This window comes from Vulpes vulpes, chromosome 9, assembly GCF_048418805.1.
Source record: "Vulpes vulpes isolate BD-2025 chromosome 9, VulVul3, whole genome shotgun sequence".
NCBI lineage: Eukaryota > Metazoa > Chordata > Mammalia > Carnivora > Canidae > Vulpes > Vulpes vulpes.
This window is the reverse complement of record NC_132788.1, coordinates 28,104,055-28,122,106: the sequence shown is the minus strand read 5'-3', so window position 1 is coordinate 28,122,106 and position 18,052 is coordinate 28,104,055. Positions and strand designations below refer to the sequence as shown.

The following is an 18,052-nucleotide window of genomic DNA, read 5'->3' as shown; positions in this document are numbered from 1 at the left end:
GTGCACCCACCATAATCACTTATGACTGAAAAATAGCTTAGAACCAGAACATATATTGCAAGGGAAGGGACTAGTCTTAGCCCAGACAACCACCAAATGGAGGGACCATGTGCCCAATAAACAAACACACACATGTATAATTTTTAAGAACCTTGAGTCACACACAAACATTTAAGATATCCATTTATTTATATCTCATTCTCATTTGCTTGGGACCTGTCTAGGTTAAGACAATTAGATTTACACGTAGGTGTAATTGTTGCGATCTTTCTACAGACTGACCCATTCGCAACTTGGCAAACTGCAAGTATAACAAAAGAGAACTTATTTGGGTAATTTAAGTTTAAAAAATTATCAAGTTAACATTTAATGATAGAAAAAAGGTAGTTCAAAAGCAAATACAAAAATCATTTTATTGAGTTGATAAAGAGCAATTAAGTTTTTATTTTAAACTATTTTCAGCAAGTTGCCTTTCGATAACTTTTGAGGATACCGCACAAATTTCTTTTCCACTTTTTTGGTTTTTTAGGGCAGGACTTGGCTGTCAGTAAGCTCCTTCCACCCCTCAAGTTCATAGATGTGCTGGGTGCCCTCCTAGCCAGGAAGAAGGTGCCAGTCTTACCCTAAACTATACAGGAAATGTCACACCCACCACTTTAATCATGCACTTTGGCTAACCTGTGGCTGAGGCAAAACTTAGTATCCCTGGCATTACAGAAAGCTAAAGGAAAGAATCTTCAGAGAATCAAATATGGGGGATGACTGGTTTTGATACCTAATAAGCTTTCCAGTATCTACCTTTCAGGAGTGGGCACCTAAAATTATACTCAAAGGCAGACTCATTTATATAGGTTTGTTCTGTATGCCACCCAGCCCCCCCCCCACCCCAAATACACACACAGCATTTGGCAGATTCTGGCTCTGTGTCCAGAAAAAGTACAAAACATCAGTTGTATGTACCCTTCTGTTTTCCTTATGAACTGCATCATAAGTGATTAATCTTACCAAACCCTTTTTGTTATTGGCTATGATACAATCTATGTGTGATGCAATAAGAAAGTTGTTTTGTTTTGCTTTTATAGTTATATTCTGATCTTTAAGAAGTTCCTTTCTCGGGATCCCTGGGTGGCGCAGCGGTTTGGCGCCTGCCTTTGGCCCAGGGCGCGATCCTGGAGACCTAGGATCGAATCCCACGTCGGGCTCCCGGTGCATGGAGCCTGCTTCTCCCTCTGCCTATGTCTCTGCCTCTCTCTCTCTCTCTGTGTGTGACTATCATAAATAAATAAAAGTTAAAAAAAAAAAAACCTTCCAACATAGTGACCAAAATCTTTAAAAAAAAAAAAAAAAGAAGAAGTTCCTTTCTCGGCACATCAATAAAATACCCGATTCACCATTTGCCTCATATGCTGGTTGTCCCTAATGAACAAACCATTCCTCATTATTGCACAGTTATAGCACGAGAGACGGAACACTCAATAATGTGCAATTAAGCCAAGAAAATACAGTTGTTTTCATTAGGGAGCTTACAAAAGCTTACAGATGGATAAAACCAACTAATACACATGCACACAGAGCTCCTGGAGAGAGAAAAAAAATGGCTGTGGTGATTTCAAGAGGTAACTCTTACAGCTTTAACATTTTAAACCTTTCCAGGACCCTAAGGGGCTTGGAAAGGGAACCACTAGATGCAATTGGCTCCCTTCTCAGATGCTTTTGTAGCTTGGCCTTGCATTACTTAGCAAAAGGTTACATTCACTGTGTATTTATATAACAAGCAAGGTATTTATACATAATCAGGAACATGCCAAAAGCTCAAAATGGAAAGTTTCTGAAATATCTCATCTTGGTCGATGACTCAGGCTTATTCAAATGCACCTGTTTTTGAAAGGGCTTCTTGTTTATTTCATGGGCTATTCCCAAGGCATAAAGAGAGAAAGCACAAAGAGAGAAGTCTCTCTGGGGTATTACCTTGTCTATTTACTACTCGGCCCTGGGGGCTTCCAGGTAGTTTAGCATCTTTTGAGTCAACTGTGGAGCTCTCTGTTTTTATTAGCATAGTCATGAATAAACAGGACCCCTAAGACTCTCCTAATTGCCTAAAGGACCACAGTGGGCCATCTCCTAAGCTCCTAAGGTAATCATCATCATCATCTCCAACTGTTAAGGAAGCATTGAGCTAGTGCTTTACATATATTACCTCAAACCTCACAACCACCTAGTTTCTATTACGTGTAATTCACAGAGGAAGAAACTAGAACTAGCATGTTTGTGCCAGAGCCAACATTCAGATCCAGGTGCATCTGGGTTTAAAGTCTCTCCTTTTTCCTCTGCTGTGCTCTTACGAAAGCAGATCAGTATTCCCCGGGGGGAGTTTCCCAGTGCCTATTGGATTCAGCACCACTGAGTGCAAGCAACCCCTCCTCCTAGCTACATGGCAATTTCTTGGAGAGGAAAGGTGGCCAGAAGCTATTTTGCTTGAGTGGGTGAAGGCTGTTGTCAGGCCCCACCTTCTGATCCGTCAGTGGTACTTTTTTTTTTTTTTTAAGGAGATTTTTGGGTCATTTCCCAGCTTTACTGAGATATAAGTGACATATAACATTGTGTACATTTAAGGTATACAATGTACTAATTTGATATATGTATATATTTGAAGTGACCACCACAATCAGTTTAGTTAATACATCCACCACTTCACATAGTTACAATTTTTTTGTGTGATGAAACTTTTCAAGTCTACTCTCTCAGCAACTTTCAAATATACAACATATATAATTAACTATAGTCACCATGTTGTACTTTATCTCCAGAACTTATTCCTCTTATAACTGGAGGTTTATACCTTTTGACCACCTATACCCATTGCCCCCAACCCCACCACTCAGCTTTCAATTATTCTTAGATGTGGGCCATTGCCACCACAAAAAAAGAGGGGAATCCCTATTTTACAGTCTTGTTAACTAGGTTCAGTAATACAGCTGTGTCTCACAATACCAAGTACCAAGAATAAAGAATCCCACTCATGATTATCTTTTACCACCAGGGGGACCCCTCTTTCAAAAATAATGACTGCTGATGACAGTAAAAATGTTTAAATTATTAATGATATCCAAAACAAAAAACTTCCTTCCCTCTTCTAGTAACCTTATGTTTAATTAGTCACTAAGATTTGTCAATCCCCTCCCAGCCAATCTCTCTAAAATCTATCCTCTCTGCTGTGCCTACAGCCCCTGCCCTACCTATAGCCCTTCCTATCTTACCCTGAATTACTGCCAGAGCTCTCTCAAGGTGATCCAGCCTCCTGTCCCTTCTCTCTCTCACCCATCTTCCATCCTGAATTCAAACGAAGTTTCTACAAAACCTGGTCATTGCATTCCTCTGTTTTATAACTTTACTTGGCTTCCCATTAGGTAGAAGATAAAGTGCCTTCCTTCAATTCTTCCCCTGACCCTTCACAATCTGGTCATCGTAATGATTTTCCATCTAGCCTATCCTAATTCATCCTGAAACAGTCATGTGATCCTGAATAAGTTATATTTCATCTGTGATTTTCAACTTCCTTATCAACATAATAGGGATAATAATTAAGTGAGCTAAACCGTGTAAAAATTACACATGATCAAACTTATATTCATGTGGGTGACAAATGCAATTTTTAAACTGAAAATAGTGATAAGATATATCCTGATGTACCACATCACTATAGCAACCTATCCTAAGCAATATTAACTATTATTACTCACCTCCCCGCCCCCCCAAAAAAATTAGGAGTTATCTCCCATGTCTCTTTCCTTTTAATAAAGTTTAATTGGAGTATAATATATATCTTAACTTGGGTTTCTCTAGATGTATATCTGAAGTAAGATTTTGAGGGTGTTTTATTTGGGAGATGGCCTACCAAAATCTTGGTAGGAAGTAAGTGAATGAGGAAGGGATGGGAATCAATAAAGCATGAACTATAAAGCAAGTACCACTGGGGACAATTAGAACTCAATCCTTCTAAAGATCTCTGGAAATGGTATAGAGCATGTATCAGAGAGCAAGTGAGTCGGTACACTTATTCACCACTCTAGTCGACCTGTGGGTAAGTTTATTCCTAAGGGGAGGAGCATTTGTTCCCTGACATCTCCAGGCTGTTGCTCTTACAGACAGAACAGTTCTTGAGAAGAGAGAAAAAGCCCTTAGGGAGTGAGATACCAAGACCAACTGCTGGGAGTTGGGCCAGCATGCACTGAATTGGTGAGGCCTGAAGAGCTGTAGGCAGGGTATGCAGATACCTCATGAGAATCCAGTTGCTCCACATTTTTGTCAACTCTTGGCAATCTGTTTCTTTTTATTTTCCTCTTTTCATTTTGTGGTTGTAGAGTGATATCACATGCTTATTTGCTGTTTGGGGGTTTTCCCTTTTTTTTCTTTTTTTTTTTAAGATTTTATTTATTTATTTTACAGAGAAAGAACACAAGCAGGGGGAATAACAGACAGAGGGAGAGGGAGAAGCAGGCTCTTCGCGGAGCAGAGAGCCTGATGTGGGGCTCCATTCCAGGCCCCTGGGATTATGACCTACCTGAACTGTTTAAAGCAAAATCATCCCAAAGACCAGCAGGTTTATTTGTGGAAATTGATTAACTGATTCTGAAATTTATATGGAAATGAAAGAGGCAAGGATAGTCAAGAAAATGTTAGCCAAGGAAAAGAATAAACACCAAACATTATAAATGTGCCAGTTCCAGGACATTGTAATGGTGCATTTAATGCAGTGTGCTGTCGACATAAGCTGAGACTGACTGAGGCTCCCCTGAAGGTGAGGCCTGGGGATTGGTATTTTTTGAAGGCTCCTAAAGTATTCTCATAGGCAGCTGATGGAGAATCCCTTTTCCAGCTCCAATGTTTACCTACCTTCTTTTTTTTTTTTTTTAAGATTTTATTTATTTATTCATGAGAGACAGAGAGAGAGAGAGGCAGAGACAGAAGCAGAGGGAGAAGCAAGCTCCATGCAGGGAGCCCGACGTGGGACTTGATCCTGGGTCTCCAGGATCAGGCCCTGGACTGAAGGTGGCGCTAAACTGCTGAGCCACCCAGGCTGCCTGTTTACCTACCTTCTTTACCCTGTTCCTCCCTCCTGCCTTAGTTGGAATTCCTGCCCCCCCCCCCTTTTGTATCCCTATACCGTATTGTTTCTTCTTTTGTACCAAGAACATTGTATTCTACATAGTCTCCCTTTTTAGAAGTTAACTACCTGAGGGCAGGAACTTTTTCTTTTATTTCTGTATGGCCTGCTTAATATCAAATATACGAAGTTCCTAAATAAGCATTTTTTAAATGGCTTAAAGAACTACTGGGTTCAATTATTGATACGGTCTTCTTCATGAACCTCAGGTTGTGCTGGACAAAATTTAACATATCTCATGGAAGCAACCCAAATGTCCATTAATAGATGAGTTGATAGAAAAGACGTCAGGTGTGTGTGTGTGTGTGTGTGTGTGTTTATAACAGATATATATATCTGTATGTATATGATGGAGTATTACTCAGCTACAAAAAAGGATGAGATCTTGCTATTTGCAACAATATGGATGGACCTGGAGGGTATAATGCTAAGTGAAATAAGTCAGCCACTGAAAGACAAATACCATATGATTTCACTTATATGTGGAATCCAAAAACAAATGAACAAACAAAAAGCAGTAACAAATCCATAAATACAGAGAACAAACTGATGTTTGCCAGAGAGGAGGGGGATGAGGGCTAGGCAAAATGGGTGAAGGCTTCCTGTTATGGAATGAATAAGTCATGAGGAGGAAAAGTACAGCACAGGGAATATAGTCAATGGTATTGTAATAACGTTGTATAGTGACAGATGGTAGCTACACTTGTGGTGAGCACAGCATAAGGTATAGAGTTGTTGAATCACTATGTTGTAACTTGAAACCAATATAACATTGTGTGTCAACCATATTTCAATTAAAAAGAAAGGAGGAGAAAAAAAAAAAGAACACTTAACACATTTCTTGGTCTCAGAACCACATACACAGCCTCCCCAAAGACCAAAAGTGAAAGGTTTAAATTACTATTCTTAGTTACTCCCTGGGGTGTTCTTGTACTTTAACTGCTATAAGAAAGGGCTTAAAAATAACATCAAACAGGAAATACAGATAAGAAGTTTCCTTTCAGGCTAAATTGATAACATTGCAACAGTCACATTAGTTTAAAAAGTGAGTGGGCGGAATTCTTGGCTTATGCCTACATTTGACTATTTATTGTAACTTGTGATATATGCCAGGACTTTGGCCTCTCAGCTCGTAAAATCCTGCTGGTCCACAAAGATGCCAGATGGAAGGCCACAAGGTTCTTATTTTTAAAGTGTTCTGGTTAGATATTGATTTAGGGCCAAAAATGAGGGAAGTATATACAAAGAGTTTAATTAAAAGGCATGTATTTCAACTTGGGTTCTGATGTATGAAGCCCCACTACAAAATCCTGGATGTGTGGTAATACTTAGGCAGTCACACTATCCCAATTCAACCCATTCATTTCTTGGACAGTCCCAAGTATTAAAAAGTTCTTCCCTGGCCTTTAGTACCACACTGATTAAATATAATCTACCTCACTGAATGCAGATCCCAAATATTTGAACAGTGCTTGCCCTATCTTTACTCTTTACTTGTGATTAAATGGCCCAGTTTTCTGCCACTACTCTTCCTGTGACTTAATTTGGATCTACCCAAACTTCCTGGACACTCACTTTTAACATACTCCAAATAGTTCTAGAAAGTATCATGATACTCAGAACACAATATTCTAGGTGTGTTCTGGTCAAAGAAAGTAGAATCTGTTTCTAGCATTCTTTGTTATGATTTAGTTGATTGATTTTCTACCTTAACTTTACATATTTAGCTTTTTAATGAATTTTCAGTATAAAAACTGTCTTTTGGGCAGCCCGGGTGGCTCAGTGGTTTGGTGCCACCTTCAGCCCAGGGCGTGATCCTGGAGACCTGGGGATCGAGTCCCACATCAGGCTCCATGCATGGAGCCTGCTTCTCCCTCTGCCTGTGTCTCTGCCTCTCTCTCTCTCTTTCTCTCTCTCTCTCTCTCTCTCTCTCTCAATCGAATAAATAAATAAAATCTTTAAAAAAAACTCAGTCTTTTTTTATTTTCCTACACAGATACATCTCCACCGTCTCATGTCTGTATAATTCATCTTTTATACTTGTGTAGCTATCCATTTATTTCCATTAAATTCTATCTCACCGGATTTACCTCAGCCTAGGTTTTAACTCTTTGTTCCAATTTATTAGCCATAAACTAGTTTTGTTCCATCCATGAGATGAATCTGCATGCATTTATTCCTTCATCTAAGTTGTGCATCCCAATGCACAAGGCCAAGAACTGAGCCCTTTATCATATAATACAGACACTGATCCATTAATGAGCACCATTTGGATGAAGTTATTCAACCAGATACAAATTTACCTAATAGTTATTTCTTCTAGGGATCCGTGAGTGGCTCAGCAGTTTAGCGCCTGCCCAGAGCGTGATCCTGGAGTCCCAGGATCGATTCCTTCATCAGGCTCCCTTCCTTGAGCCTGCTTCTCCTCCCTCTGCCTGTGCCTCTGCCCCCCTCTCTCTGTGTCTCTCATGAATTAATACATAAAATCTTAAAAAAAATAAATCTAGTTATTTCTTCTAGCCCACACCTCTCCAGTTTGCCCAAAAGAGAACAAAGAAGGGCTTTTCAAACACCTTGCTGAAAACAATATGCACAATGTCTACATCATACTCCCATTTGTAATAGGAGACTTAAGTCATTGTACCCTAAGAAGTTATGATCTTCCATTCAAAATAAGGATTCCACCAAGAAGGAAGCTAACTCCCAGAAGGGAAATGCATTTAACACAGTAATGAAGCTACCTTTTCAATTGTGTTATCTTCCCATCCTGTTTTTATTTGTATGTCTCACTTAGTTGTTGTGACCTCTTGGCTTTTGCTATTTCTATATACCAGTTAGGAATATCCTAATGAACTTAACTGCCATTCTCTGGTCACTCAGAACAAGAAAATCTCCATCACAGATTATCCCAGATTCTAACATCAGACTCTAACATCAGGATTAATACTTCTTGAATTAAATGCCTGCCAAAAAAAAAAAAGCCTGCCAAGATTTAGACTCACAGAAAAGCATCTTGGTAATAAGAACTATACACAATTTATGTTAGTATTTAAATTTAAATTAGTATCTGCTGGTGAGCAGGGTAGAGGTGGAGCAGGACCACTGGTTGGCTCAGTGAAGAAGAGTGATGAAGCATAATTCAGAAGTCAAGAGCAGAGGCTCTGGGTCCTGTGAGATCCAAGACTGGAGTTCTGGCTTCTGGGTGGGTCCTGGCTCTGGGATCTCAGGAAAGTTCCTTACTATGTGCTTTTGTTTCCTCATTCATAAAATGAAGATAATAATAGTATCTATCTTAGAGGATTGTTGTAATGATTAAATAAAATTTAAATGTACCTAGCACATGAGTTCAATTAGTGTTAGCTATTGCAAACATGTGTTCAACAAATTATCTTCTGATTGTTCTTAGCTCTTCAACAAGTTTGCATATAGGAAAAGATGAGCTAATTAGTTGTATTTCTATATTATACATTTTTATACCATTTTCATTATTTAGCTATAGCTAGATATTCAAATGTAAATTCCATGAGAGCAGGGGTTTTTCTCTGCTTTCTTTTATCCAGTACCTAAAACACTGGCTGGCATATAGTTGGCATGTAATTATTATTTGTTGAATAAATGAACCTAGCTTCCTATTTCTCCTCATTCACTATTCCTTCAGATTCCTTATGTGCTTTACATAGATAAGATGAGAAAATCTACATAGAATATTTAGCACTGCTAGACACATAGATTCATATTTAATAAATAGCTATTATTATATTTGTATGACTCCCAGAAGGTTTACTGAGGGGAGATAAGGAGCTATGGACAGATGGAAACAAGATATGGAACAGATGGGTTTTCTCTACTCTTGGAGCTTTCAGTCCAGTGGGGAGGCAGACAAAAATAATTAAATAAATTAAGTTACAAGATAATATGAGAATACAGAACACTGGGCTCTATCCAGGTCAGAGAAGTAGGCAAAGTTTCTCTGACAAACTAACATTTCAGTGGAGATCTAAAAGATGAGCAGGAATTAGATAAATGAAGGAAGTAAGAGAATAAAAGACCCCAGATACAGTATCAGCTAATGCAAAGGCCCTGAGGTAGGCAACATCTTAGTTTTCTTGGAAAAACAAGAGAAGCCACTTGGAAGGTATGAGTGTGAGGGAAAATGATGAACTATGTATACAAGATCAGACATCTGGCCAGGGATAGGACTATACAAGACCTTGCCGTCCATGCTAAGAATTTAGCTAAGAGGCCAAGAAGGCTTTTGAATGGTTTGAAGAGCAGAGGTCTAATCAAATTAGTTTTTTTTTTTAACAATCCTGGCTACTGTCAAGAGAATTGAGGATACACTCAGGTACATCACTTGCCTGTAGCCCAGAAAAGCCAGTGCGGAGAGCAAGGAGGAGGGGTTCGAGGTCTGCTGTGGCTTACACTGCCTCACTACACACACCCAGGGGCTCTGTCAGGACATTAAGCAGCATTATTTCTGATTGGCCGAATTAGGCACTGATGCAAGAAGACCAATTTTCTCCTCCTGTGAGAAATTCTACCTGTCAAAGAAAAAATGGAAAAGGATAGACAGTAAGACTGCTTTGTCCCTGTTATGCCTATCAAGGTATTATTTGCATTCGCCCAGATGCCAACAGTAAAAATAGGCCGCAAAAAACTACCTAATTTGTCTTTCTCCCAGAGCACAAAGGACATTCATATATCAACCTTGTTTTTCTCCACCCCACTAAGAGGTGGGAAGGCAGATATTCTAAATCTTATCTCATCCCACTCTTCTCCCCTCCACTCCATTCACTTTGAAGCTGGAAAACCTAGATCACTGACAAACTAAGTGACCAGCAAAGATTACTGTCAGGGATGAAATCAGGATTAAAAATTAGCAATATCTTGGGGCACTTAGGTGGCCCGGTAGATCAAGTGTCCGACTTTTGATCTCAGCTCAGGTCTTGATCTCAGGGTTGTGAGTTCAAGCCCCACATAAAACACACACACACACACACACACACACACACACACGTAAGTAGCAATATCCATATTAGATACCTTTTCTTTCTTTTTAAAAATATTTTATTTATGTATTCATGAGAGACACAGAGAGGGAGAGAGACATAGGCAGAGGGAGAAGCAGGCTCCCTGCTGGGAGCCTGACGCAGGACTTGATCCCAGGACCCCAGGATCACAACCTGAGCTCAAGGCGGACACTCAACCACTGAGCCACCCAGGCAGTCCAAGCATTCTCTTTCAATGTATGTTACCCAGAAATGAATAGTCAGTGAAAGGCAATAACAGTTCTCCCCACTGTGCACACAAAAGTATAGACTGGACCTCTTCCTCAGGTCCAGTCTATATCCAACTGCTTACTGGGCATCTGAACCTGGATGTTTCACAGCTGCCTCCAATTCATTATGCCTAAAATAGAAATCACTCTCCTCCCCACTGCCTCAGCCTGAGCCTCTTCCAGCATTTCTTGTCTCAGCACTGCTTTTCTTCTAGTCATCCGCTTCTTCCCTCACCTTAATCCCCACATGCCATGAATCAGAAAGTCCTATACATTTACTTCTCAAAAAGCTCTCAGATCATTTCTCAGGTCATCCCCAACTCACCCCTTGTTGGTTTGGGTTTTGGTTTGTAAGCTTCAGTCTGGATGATTGCAGTAGCCTCTCTCGATTCTCTTGGCCAGAGTCCAATGCCTCCCTACCCTGTCTCCATCCTCCTCTCTGCTACTAGCATGATCCACCCAAAATATGGAGTCTGTGACTCCCCTTTTTAAATCTTCCAGTGGCCACCCCCCAAACAGAGAAAATAAGCCTTAGCAATGTAGCCTAGTCTCTGAATGCTATCTCTTGGATACATCGTCTGGTATTCACCTCCCTTGTGCTCTAAATGACTTGCCAGTCCCCAGAACATGATCTAGCTCTCCATTACCTCTGAAATCATCATCCTCTCCCACCAGTTTCTCCCCTACTCTAACCCATCCCCCGCCCCCCCCCCCTCATTCCTTTAACCCACATCGGGTGAATTCCTGCTTAGGGCCTTTGCACTCCCTGTTCTGTCTGGAACTCTCTTCCCCTCAGATATTGGCATGGCTAATTCCCTCACCTTCTTCAAGACTACCCAAATATCACCTTCTCAATGAGGTGGACGCTTGCTCCCCTATTTAAATTTGCACACTGGCTATATATTTTACCTATAACACTCACTGTTTATTGTCTGTGCTGCACTTCCCCACCCCCACTCTGCCTCCAGCATGTAAATATTGAGGGGGGGTGTGGCTTGTTAGTTCACTGAAATATCCAATCCACCTAAACAGTGCCTAATAAATATTAGGTCCCCCCAAAAAATAGTAGGTCCCAAATAATTTTTTGTGAATAAATCAAATGCATAAATGCACATGCTATCACATTTCTCCTTTCACCTGTTCCTCTCTGTCTGAAATACCCGGATACATCTTATTCCCCCTCATCTACAGTCTCATTGGTATTTTTTTTACTTTATATATTTGTTTGCCTGTTGGTCTCCCCTACTTCTTGGGTCAGGAGATGCATCTCCGTTTATCTTTCTGGGCCTGTCTCCTAATACATACCAGAAAATAAAAGGCATTCAATAAATATTTGTTGAACTCCAATACCTGAATCGCATTGCATTTCAGGCAAGGGACTAAAACACATGAATCATATACAAACTCTGACCATAATTACATAGAAAAGCTCATTCTAGAGCCATATAGCAACTTTGTTTTGTAAATCCTTTTGCTTAAAAAGAGAGGCACTGATATATGTTCTGTAAATCCTTTTGCTTAAAAAGGGAGGCACTGATATATCAATTTAGAGAACTTAGTTGAGGCGGGTGCTGATTTTTGCAAATTCTATTTTGCCAGGATTTCAGAGAATGCAATTTGGTCCTGAATAGCTGGTCTCCGACCAGATGGTTTGTACATTCTGATTTTTAGAATTGGGGATGCTCCCTGACTAAAAATAAATTAAGGGAAGATGCCGAGTGGAATCACTTATTATATGTAGGACCTGTGCCAGCGATTTTACATATATTAATTCATTTTATCCTTACAATAAATTTGTGAAGAGTATATTATACAGATGAGGAAGCTGGAGTTCAGAGAATTAAATACTGCCCAAGGTCACACAACAAGGTCATGATATGACTGGAATTTGATCCAAATTCCCTGCAGATCAAAATCCCAGCCCTTGGGCAGCCCTGGTGGCTCAGCAGTTTAGCACCACCTTCAGCCCAGGGCGTGATCCTGGAGTTCCAGGATTGAGGCCCACGTCAGGCTCCCTGCGTGGAGCCTGCTTCTCCCTCTGCCTGTGTCTCTGCCTCTCTCTCTCTCTTTCTCATAAGTAAATAAATAAATCTTTAAAAAAAAAAAATCCCAGCCCTTTACCCAGCATAGGTTGTCCTCCCTCCCACCATGTGTGAGTTCTATTCTGAGTCATCTTTCCATCCATTATGAACTCACACTTATTTTATTGTCTTTGCATTTGTGGTGTTTTGTTCTTTGATTAACCTGAACACAGTGTGGAATGCTTCCTACAACTTACTCGTGCCTCCAAAGTGCAGACCTTGTGGAAGGAGGGAATCTACTAGAATTTAGTGCCGGCCTTGAGCGTCGCCAGATGCCAATTACATGGCAGACGTGCTGTGGAGAGGCAGCCCTTTCAAGGAGCTCCCTGGAAGGTCCCACCCACGCCTTTCACAGTAGGGACTGACTGGCCAGAACTGGACATTGGGTCTGACCCGATTTGATTAGGAAGGGTGGTTCCACAGTCCTGGATCTAAACTTTTTCATTTCCTGCTCAAAGATTTCTCATTTTCTTAAGGCAAAACCAAACAGAAAGATCACGGGGGGGGGGGGGGGGGGGGGGGGCGGGAGGGCAGGGTGGGTGGGAGACCTACAGGAGACACAGTTTGCTGTATTGCACTTTTCACAATCAGAGCAAAAGCTCTGCTCTCCCTGCTCTCCTCTCAGGACTGAACAATGAACAGTCCAGTTAAAAGCACCCTTTAGGAAGGATTGTTATGGAACAGCAGACTTGCCAACTTGCCAAAGCACACAGAAGTCCCTTCCAGAGGAAAAAAAAAAAAACTATTCAGTTCTCTTACAGCCATCTCTTGTGATGATGAAAGGTAAAGGTGCAAAGGGCTGTCACAGAACAAGAGACCATATTGACGAATGATTACTCGGTCCACTGACTTAATTCCGGCCAGGAAAACCATCAGTAAAGACAAGTAGTCATCCAAAAGCTTAGCTGAATAGAAAGTCTAAAGATGGCAATGTGCACAGCCCCCAAGGTCAAAAGTGGAAAAAGCATGCTCTGGAGAAGCTGACAATGTCTCCAGAAGCTTCACCTCTAGGACCTGGTAGATCCTCCAAAGACAAGGGTGAACAGAGCTCAGTCTATAGCCAGAGAATGGTCAATCTGTCAATCTACTGAGTATTGTTGATAGTTTCTAGTCTGATGCCCTGTCATTCATCTCTGTCCACAGTGAACTTTGGAATAAAAGGTTCATTCAATTTTATGGCCAGGAAAGGCCTTACAGATTAATCTTATCCACCCTGTCCTTTGACTGAAGAGGCTTTCTCGGCCATAGATGGATTTAGGGAATTCAACTTTTCAACTAATATGAGAATACCAAGTGCAATAGCAGAAAACATATTCTGGATTTTTCAGTACAGTCCTGAATTTGCATATACTGTCCAATTGCCCTCCTACACGTACCTCTATCTGTCAGAGCATGTGGTCCAATCTGAGATTGGGAGAAATATGATCACCTCATAGATCAGAAAATCTGGTTTGGCTTTTGCAACTGTGCTGAAGTACACAAGCTGGTGAAGGGAAGAGAATAGAAACATGTTCTATTCCCTCTCTCTCTCTCTCTCTCTCTCTCTCTCTCTTTAAGTTTTCAAAGAGATATGTATTTTGGCAGAGAAACCGTGAGCGTATAAAGGTCCCCACTTAAGCTACCGGACAAAGGGAACAATAGAAGGAAATACAGATAAGTAAGGGGAAAACAGAAGTACACGTAGGTGGAACGCAGTAAATTAGAATTCAGTAGGTCACACAGAATTTTCAGGAATGGAACAGCTTTGGGAATACTTTTTGAAAACCTGATTTAAATATATGAAGCCCTGGAGCCAACCTGGCAGAAGGAGCAGGAGACTGAGGGTGAGAGATGCTGGGGAGCAAGAGAGTAGACACAAAGGAGAGAGCTGCCTGGGGACCCCACAGCGAGGTCCCCAAGTGAGGATTTTGTGAGGCGAAATCTTGAACAAAAGCTTCACCCCAAGAACGAAGTAGGCGTGGGGTGAGCTGCAGAGCACGCTGGCCTCCCTTCTGCAGTGTGCTCCCTGCCCCTGAGCCCCAGGGGTTCCGCAGAGCCTCCCCTGGCCGAGACAGCAGCCACCTTAGCAAAGCCCCAGGTGAAGAAAATGGGAAGGACACCTCTTTGTGGAAGTAAAATAAAATCCACAGTAAACCCAGGAAACTTAAAACAAAAGAGAAAAGGGAGCCTTTGTGTGAGGCAGAGCTCCTTGTTGACACAAAACAGAACCGAGCACTAAATCACAGGCACCGCCTCTGTCCTTCCTTATCCTCCCTTCACTCCGGGTCTAACTTGTGCAAACATCCGGATCCTAAGAGGACATTAAATATTGGTTGATGGAATCTTAACATCCAGGAGCCACCCAGAAATATTGACACAGGCGGCCTCAGAAACTCTTTCACTCTGAAAGCATTGTGAGTCAAATATTCCTCAGTTAAAATAATAAGAAACTCTGGACATTTCCTTAAAAATAGTATTTGGCCCTGAAATTCAAGCAGTGACGTGAGAACACTTTTACATGTTCTTGGCAATTTTTTTTTATTTTTTTTTATTTTTTGCACAGACGCTGTAAGAGACAAGTTTTTATGACTAGTTAAGGAAAGATCATTTTCTCTTTCCATTAACTTCCTTTTCCCAACTTGAACAATAAAAAGAGGTGTGTGTTGGGGCCCCTGGTTGGCTCAGTTGGAAGACTGTGGGACTCTTGATCTCAGGATCATGAGTTTGAAACCCACACTGGGTGTAGAGATTACTTAAAAAAAAAAAAAAAAAAAAAAAAGAGGTGTGTGTTCAGATAGTGGGTTTGCTTGCCGCTTAAACTTTGTGCCCTGATAGCACCGTTCTCTCTCAGAGCCATTATCTTTATCATTTATATATACTGAGCAACATTTTTTTAAGTGAATGCAGCCTCCTCCCCTCTACAGAAAGCAATAAGAATTGCACCACAGGAAGAGCTACAATGGCAGAAAGGGGGGTTGGAGAAGATTCTGAAGCTCCAGAACTAACAAATTTGAGTTCGTACATTGAGATATTACCTGTGCATCATATTTCTGACCCCATTATCTCCTGAAGAGGGCAACTGAGCATCTAGCTCATTTGGTTCCTATTTCTTTTTCTATTTTTCTTTCCCATTAGAGGCTGGATACAAAGGGAAGAAAAATTAAGACTCTTCTGGTCGTGTGTGTGTGTGTGTATGTGTATGTGTGAGTGTGAGTGTACATGCACACTACTGTTGTTTGCTATGGACAAAATTACCATTTTTGTAATTGTGCCTCTCCCCAAATAGCTACACTATTAGCTAGCAACTATTGGCAAGCAACCTCATATACTTAGTATCTTTAAAACCCAAGCATGTAGCAAAATGCTTAAAATGCTTACTGCAGAGTAGGAAATGGGTGACTGCTTTCTTAACAAATCCCTAGAGAAGGGATCCCTGGATGGCTCAGCCGTTTAGTGCTTGCCTTCAGCCCAGGGTGTGATCCTGGAGTCCCGGGATCGAGGCCCACATCAGGCTCCGGGCATGGAGCCTGATTCTCCCTCTGCCTGTGTCTCTGCCTCTGTGTGTGTGTGTGTGTCTCTCATGAATAAATAAATAAATAAATCTTTAAAAAAAAAAGAAGAAGAAGAAGAAGTCCAAATCCCTGGAGGAATGAATCTTTTGTTTCTGATGGAACCTGTTCGGAGTCCCTACATACTTGCCAGCGGCCCCTAGGAGACTGTTCTCCATGTAGTTATCCGACATGCTGTTGTTTAATTTGAGAGATGGTCTATTTTTCACACCCTGGGTATATACTGAAATACAGACAGGGATATTTTACTTCCTCTGTATATCTTGGGTTCTAACCACTCACCATCTATTATGTCAGTCCTTTCTTTTCTTTCTGATCCCTCCAGGACAGAACATTATTCCATCCTGTGAGCAACAGCTGCATGGATTGCAACCCCGCAGAGAAGAAGATTTTCATGGCCAGATGTGACCCTCTATCCGAGACTCAGCAGTGGATTTTTGAACATATTAATATGACTGTTTTAGAAAAATTTAACCACCATGCCAGCTCCTAGAAAGAAGGAAGGAGAAGAGAATGAGTGATTACCTACAGATTATAAAAACTAAATTTTAGCCAGCATCTGGGTCGAAGGAGTCAGGAATAACATTTCCTAGATCCAGGAAGCCTGGTTTAAAGATTTGTAAATGCCATGTCAAAGTAGGTTGTCCTGCAGAAATTCCTGCATCTGAAGAACTTGGCCGAGAACCTCACCAGCTGCATCTGAGAACTTGAGACTAGCAGTGCCCTTGCTGGCCAAGGGCAAAGATTATTTAAGGACTTTTCAAAAAACAACTGCTGAGTTAATAAATCCTAGCATTTCTCAGGTCAAATCCTGCAGTAGTGAGTAGCTATGAATGGATCCTATTAACTGGGTGGGAGGGGGGCGAAAATAGAGTGCATGACTGCTCTGACAACCAGAGGATACCACAGGTTTAGAACTAGCCACGCTTAAGGGGTGAGCTGTCCTCTCTGGTGCCATTCTCTGACTAAGAATGGGTTAAGCAGGTTTAACCCTTCAAAGTGCTGCAGATGATTTTAGAGTGCTCATACCATTCTGTTCTCTTGTTTTCTTTTTCAATGAGGGCGCGCTGTCTAATGCAAGACTCAAGTTACATAATGAAACGAACTCCCAGTGTTCGCATTCTCTCATTCACATTTCCTTTTAGAGCAGAGGTAACTTGCTGTTCATCAAAGCTCATGCTCCATCAATCAGCTGAAGTTCTAATTCAGTGCCCTTGTATGAATTCAGTTTAAAAACGAAACAAAAACTATGCTAACCAAGTTACTCCAAAGAGAAAGATTTCACAGAAGCAGCAAAACCATGTAAGGTTTAGGAGAGGGATTTCCCTAGGAAATCTATTTTTACTTTTCTATTATTTTTAGAATCTTAAAAGTCTGATGTTTGTCCAGTCATACTTTTTATTAAGGAAGGAAATGGAGTGAGGTTGATGTAATTTGTTTAGGAGATCCTTAAAATCCAAATAAATCTACACTCCAAGTGATGTGCGAAAACGGCTCGGTTCACTTCCATTCTGTTTGATCGGTGCTGGGGACACAGACTTGCTTTCACTTGTTTCGTTTCAGGGGTTTTTTTCATTGTTTGTTTTATATTGCTGATATTAATGATGTTTTTGTTTTACTTGAAAGCTCACAGAAGGAATTTCCATTAATAAAGTGCTTCTGACACCACTTTCTGTTAATGAGACAGTATTTTAGGGGTTAAGAAAGGAGTGATTACTAAACTAAATGGAACATTTAATCCTTAAAAGTTTTTTTGTTTGTTTGTTTTGTTTTGTTTTTACTTTTCAATCATTAACAAGGGTGGGGGAAGAATATGCAGGGACCAGAATGGGTCTTTAGATGAAGGGGTCATGTCTATTATACATTTCTCAAGTTTTTTCAGGTAGAAAAAGGTTTTATGTAGCTTTTATTGTTCTCGTTTAACTTAGGTTTTCAGCTAACAAACATGTATATGTTGTCCTCGATATAGAAGCATGGGATT

At 40.8% G+C, this 18,052-nt stretch overlaps 1 protein-coding gene across 1 annotated transcript in view; it reads left to right on the top strand.

The window, feature by feature from the left end:
• The window catches only part of GALNTL6 (polypeptide N-acetylgalactosaminyltransferase like 6), a 1,143,667-nt gene extending 1,125,928 nt beyond the window's left edge, over nucleotides 1–17,739 (top strand). Inside the window, exon 13 of the mRNA XM_026017526.2 lies at nucleotides 16,397–17,739. Coding sequence (XP_025873311.1) covers nucleotides 16,397–16,564 — 168 coding nt within the window. The 3' untranslated portion in view covers nucleotides 16,565–17,739. The remainder of the gene's footprint in view (nucleotides 1–16,396) is intronic.
• Nucleotides 17,740–18,052: the final 313 nt, after the last annotated feature.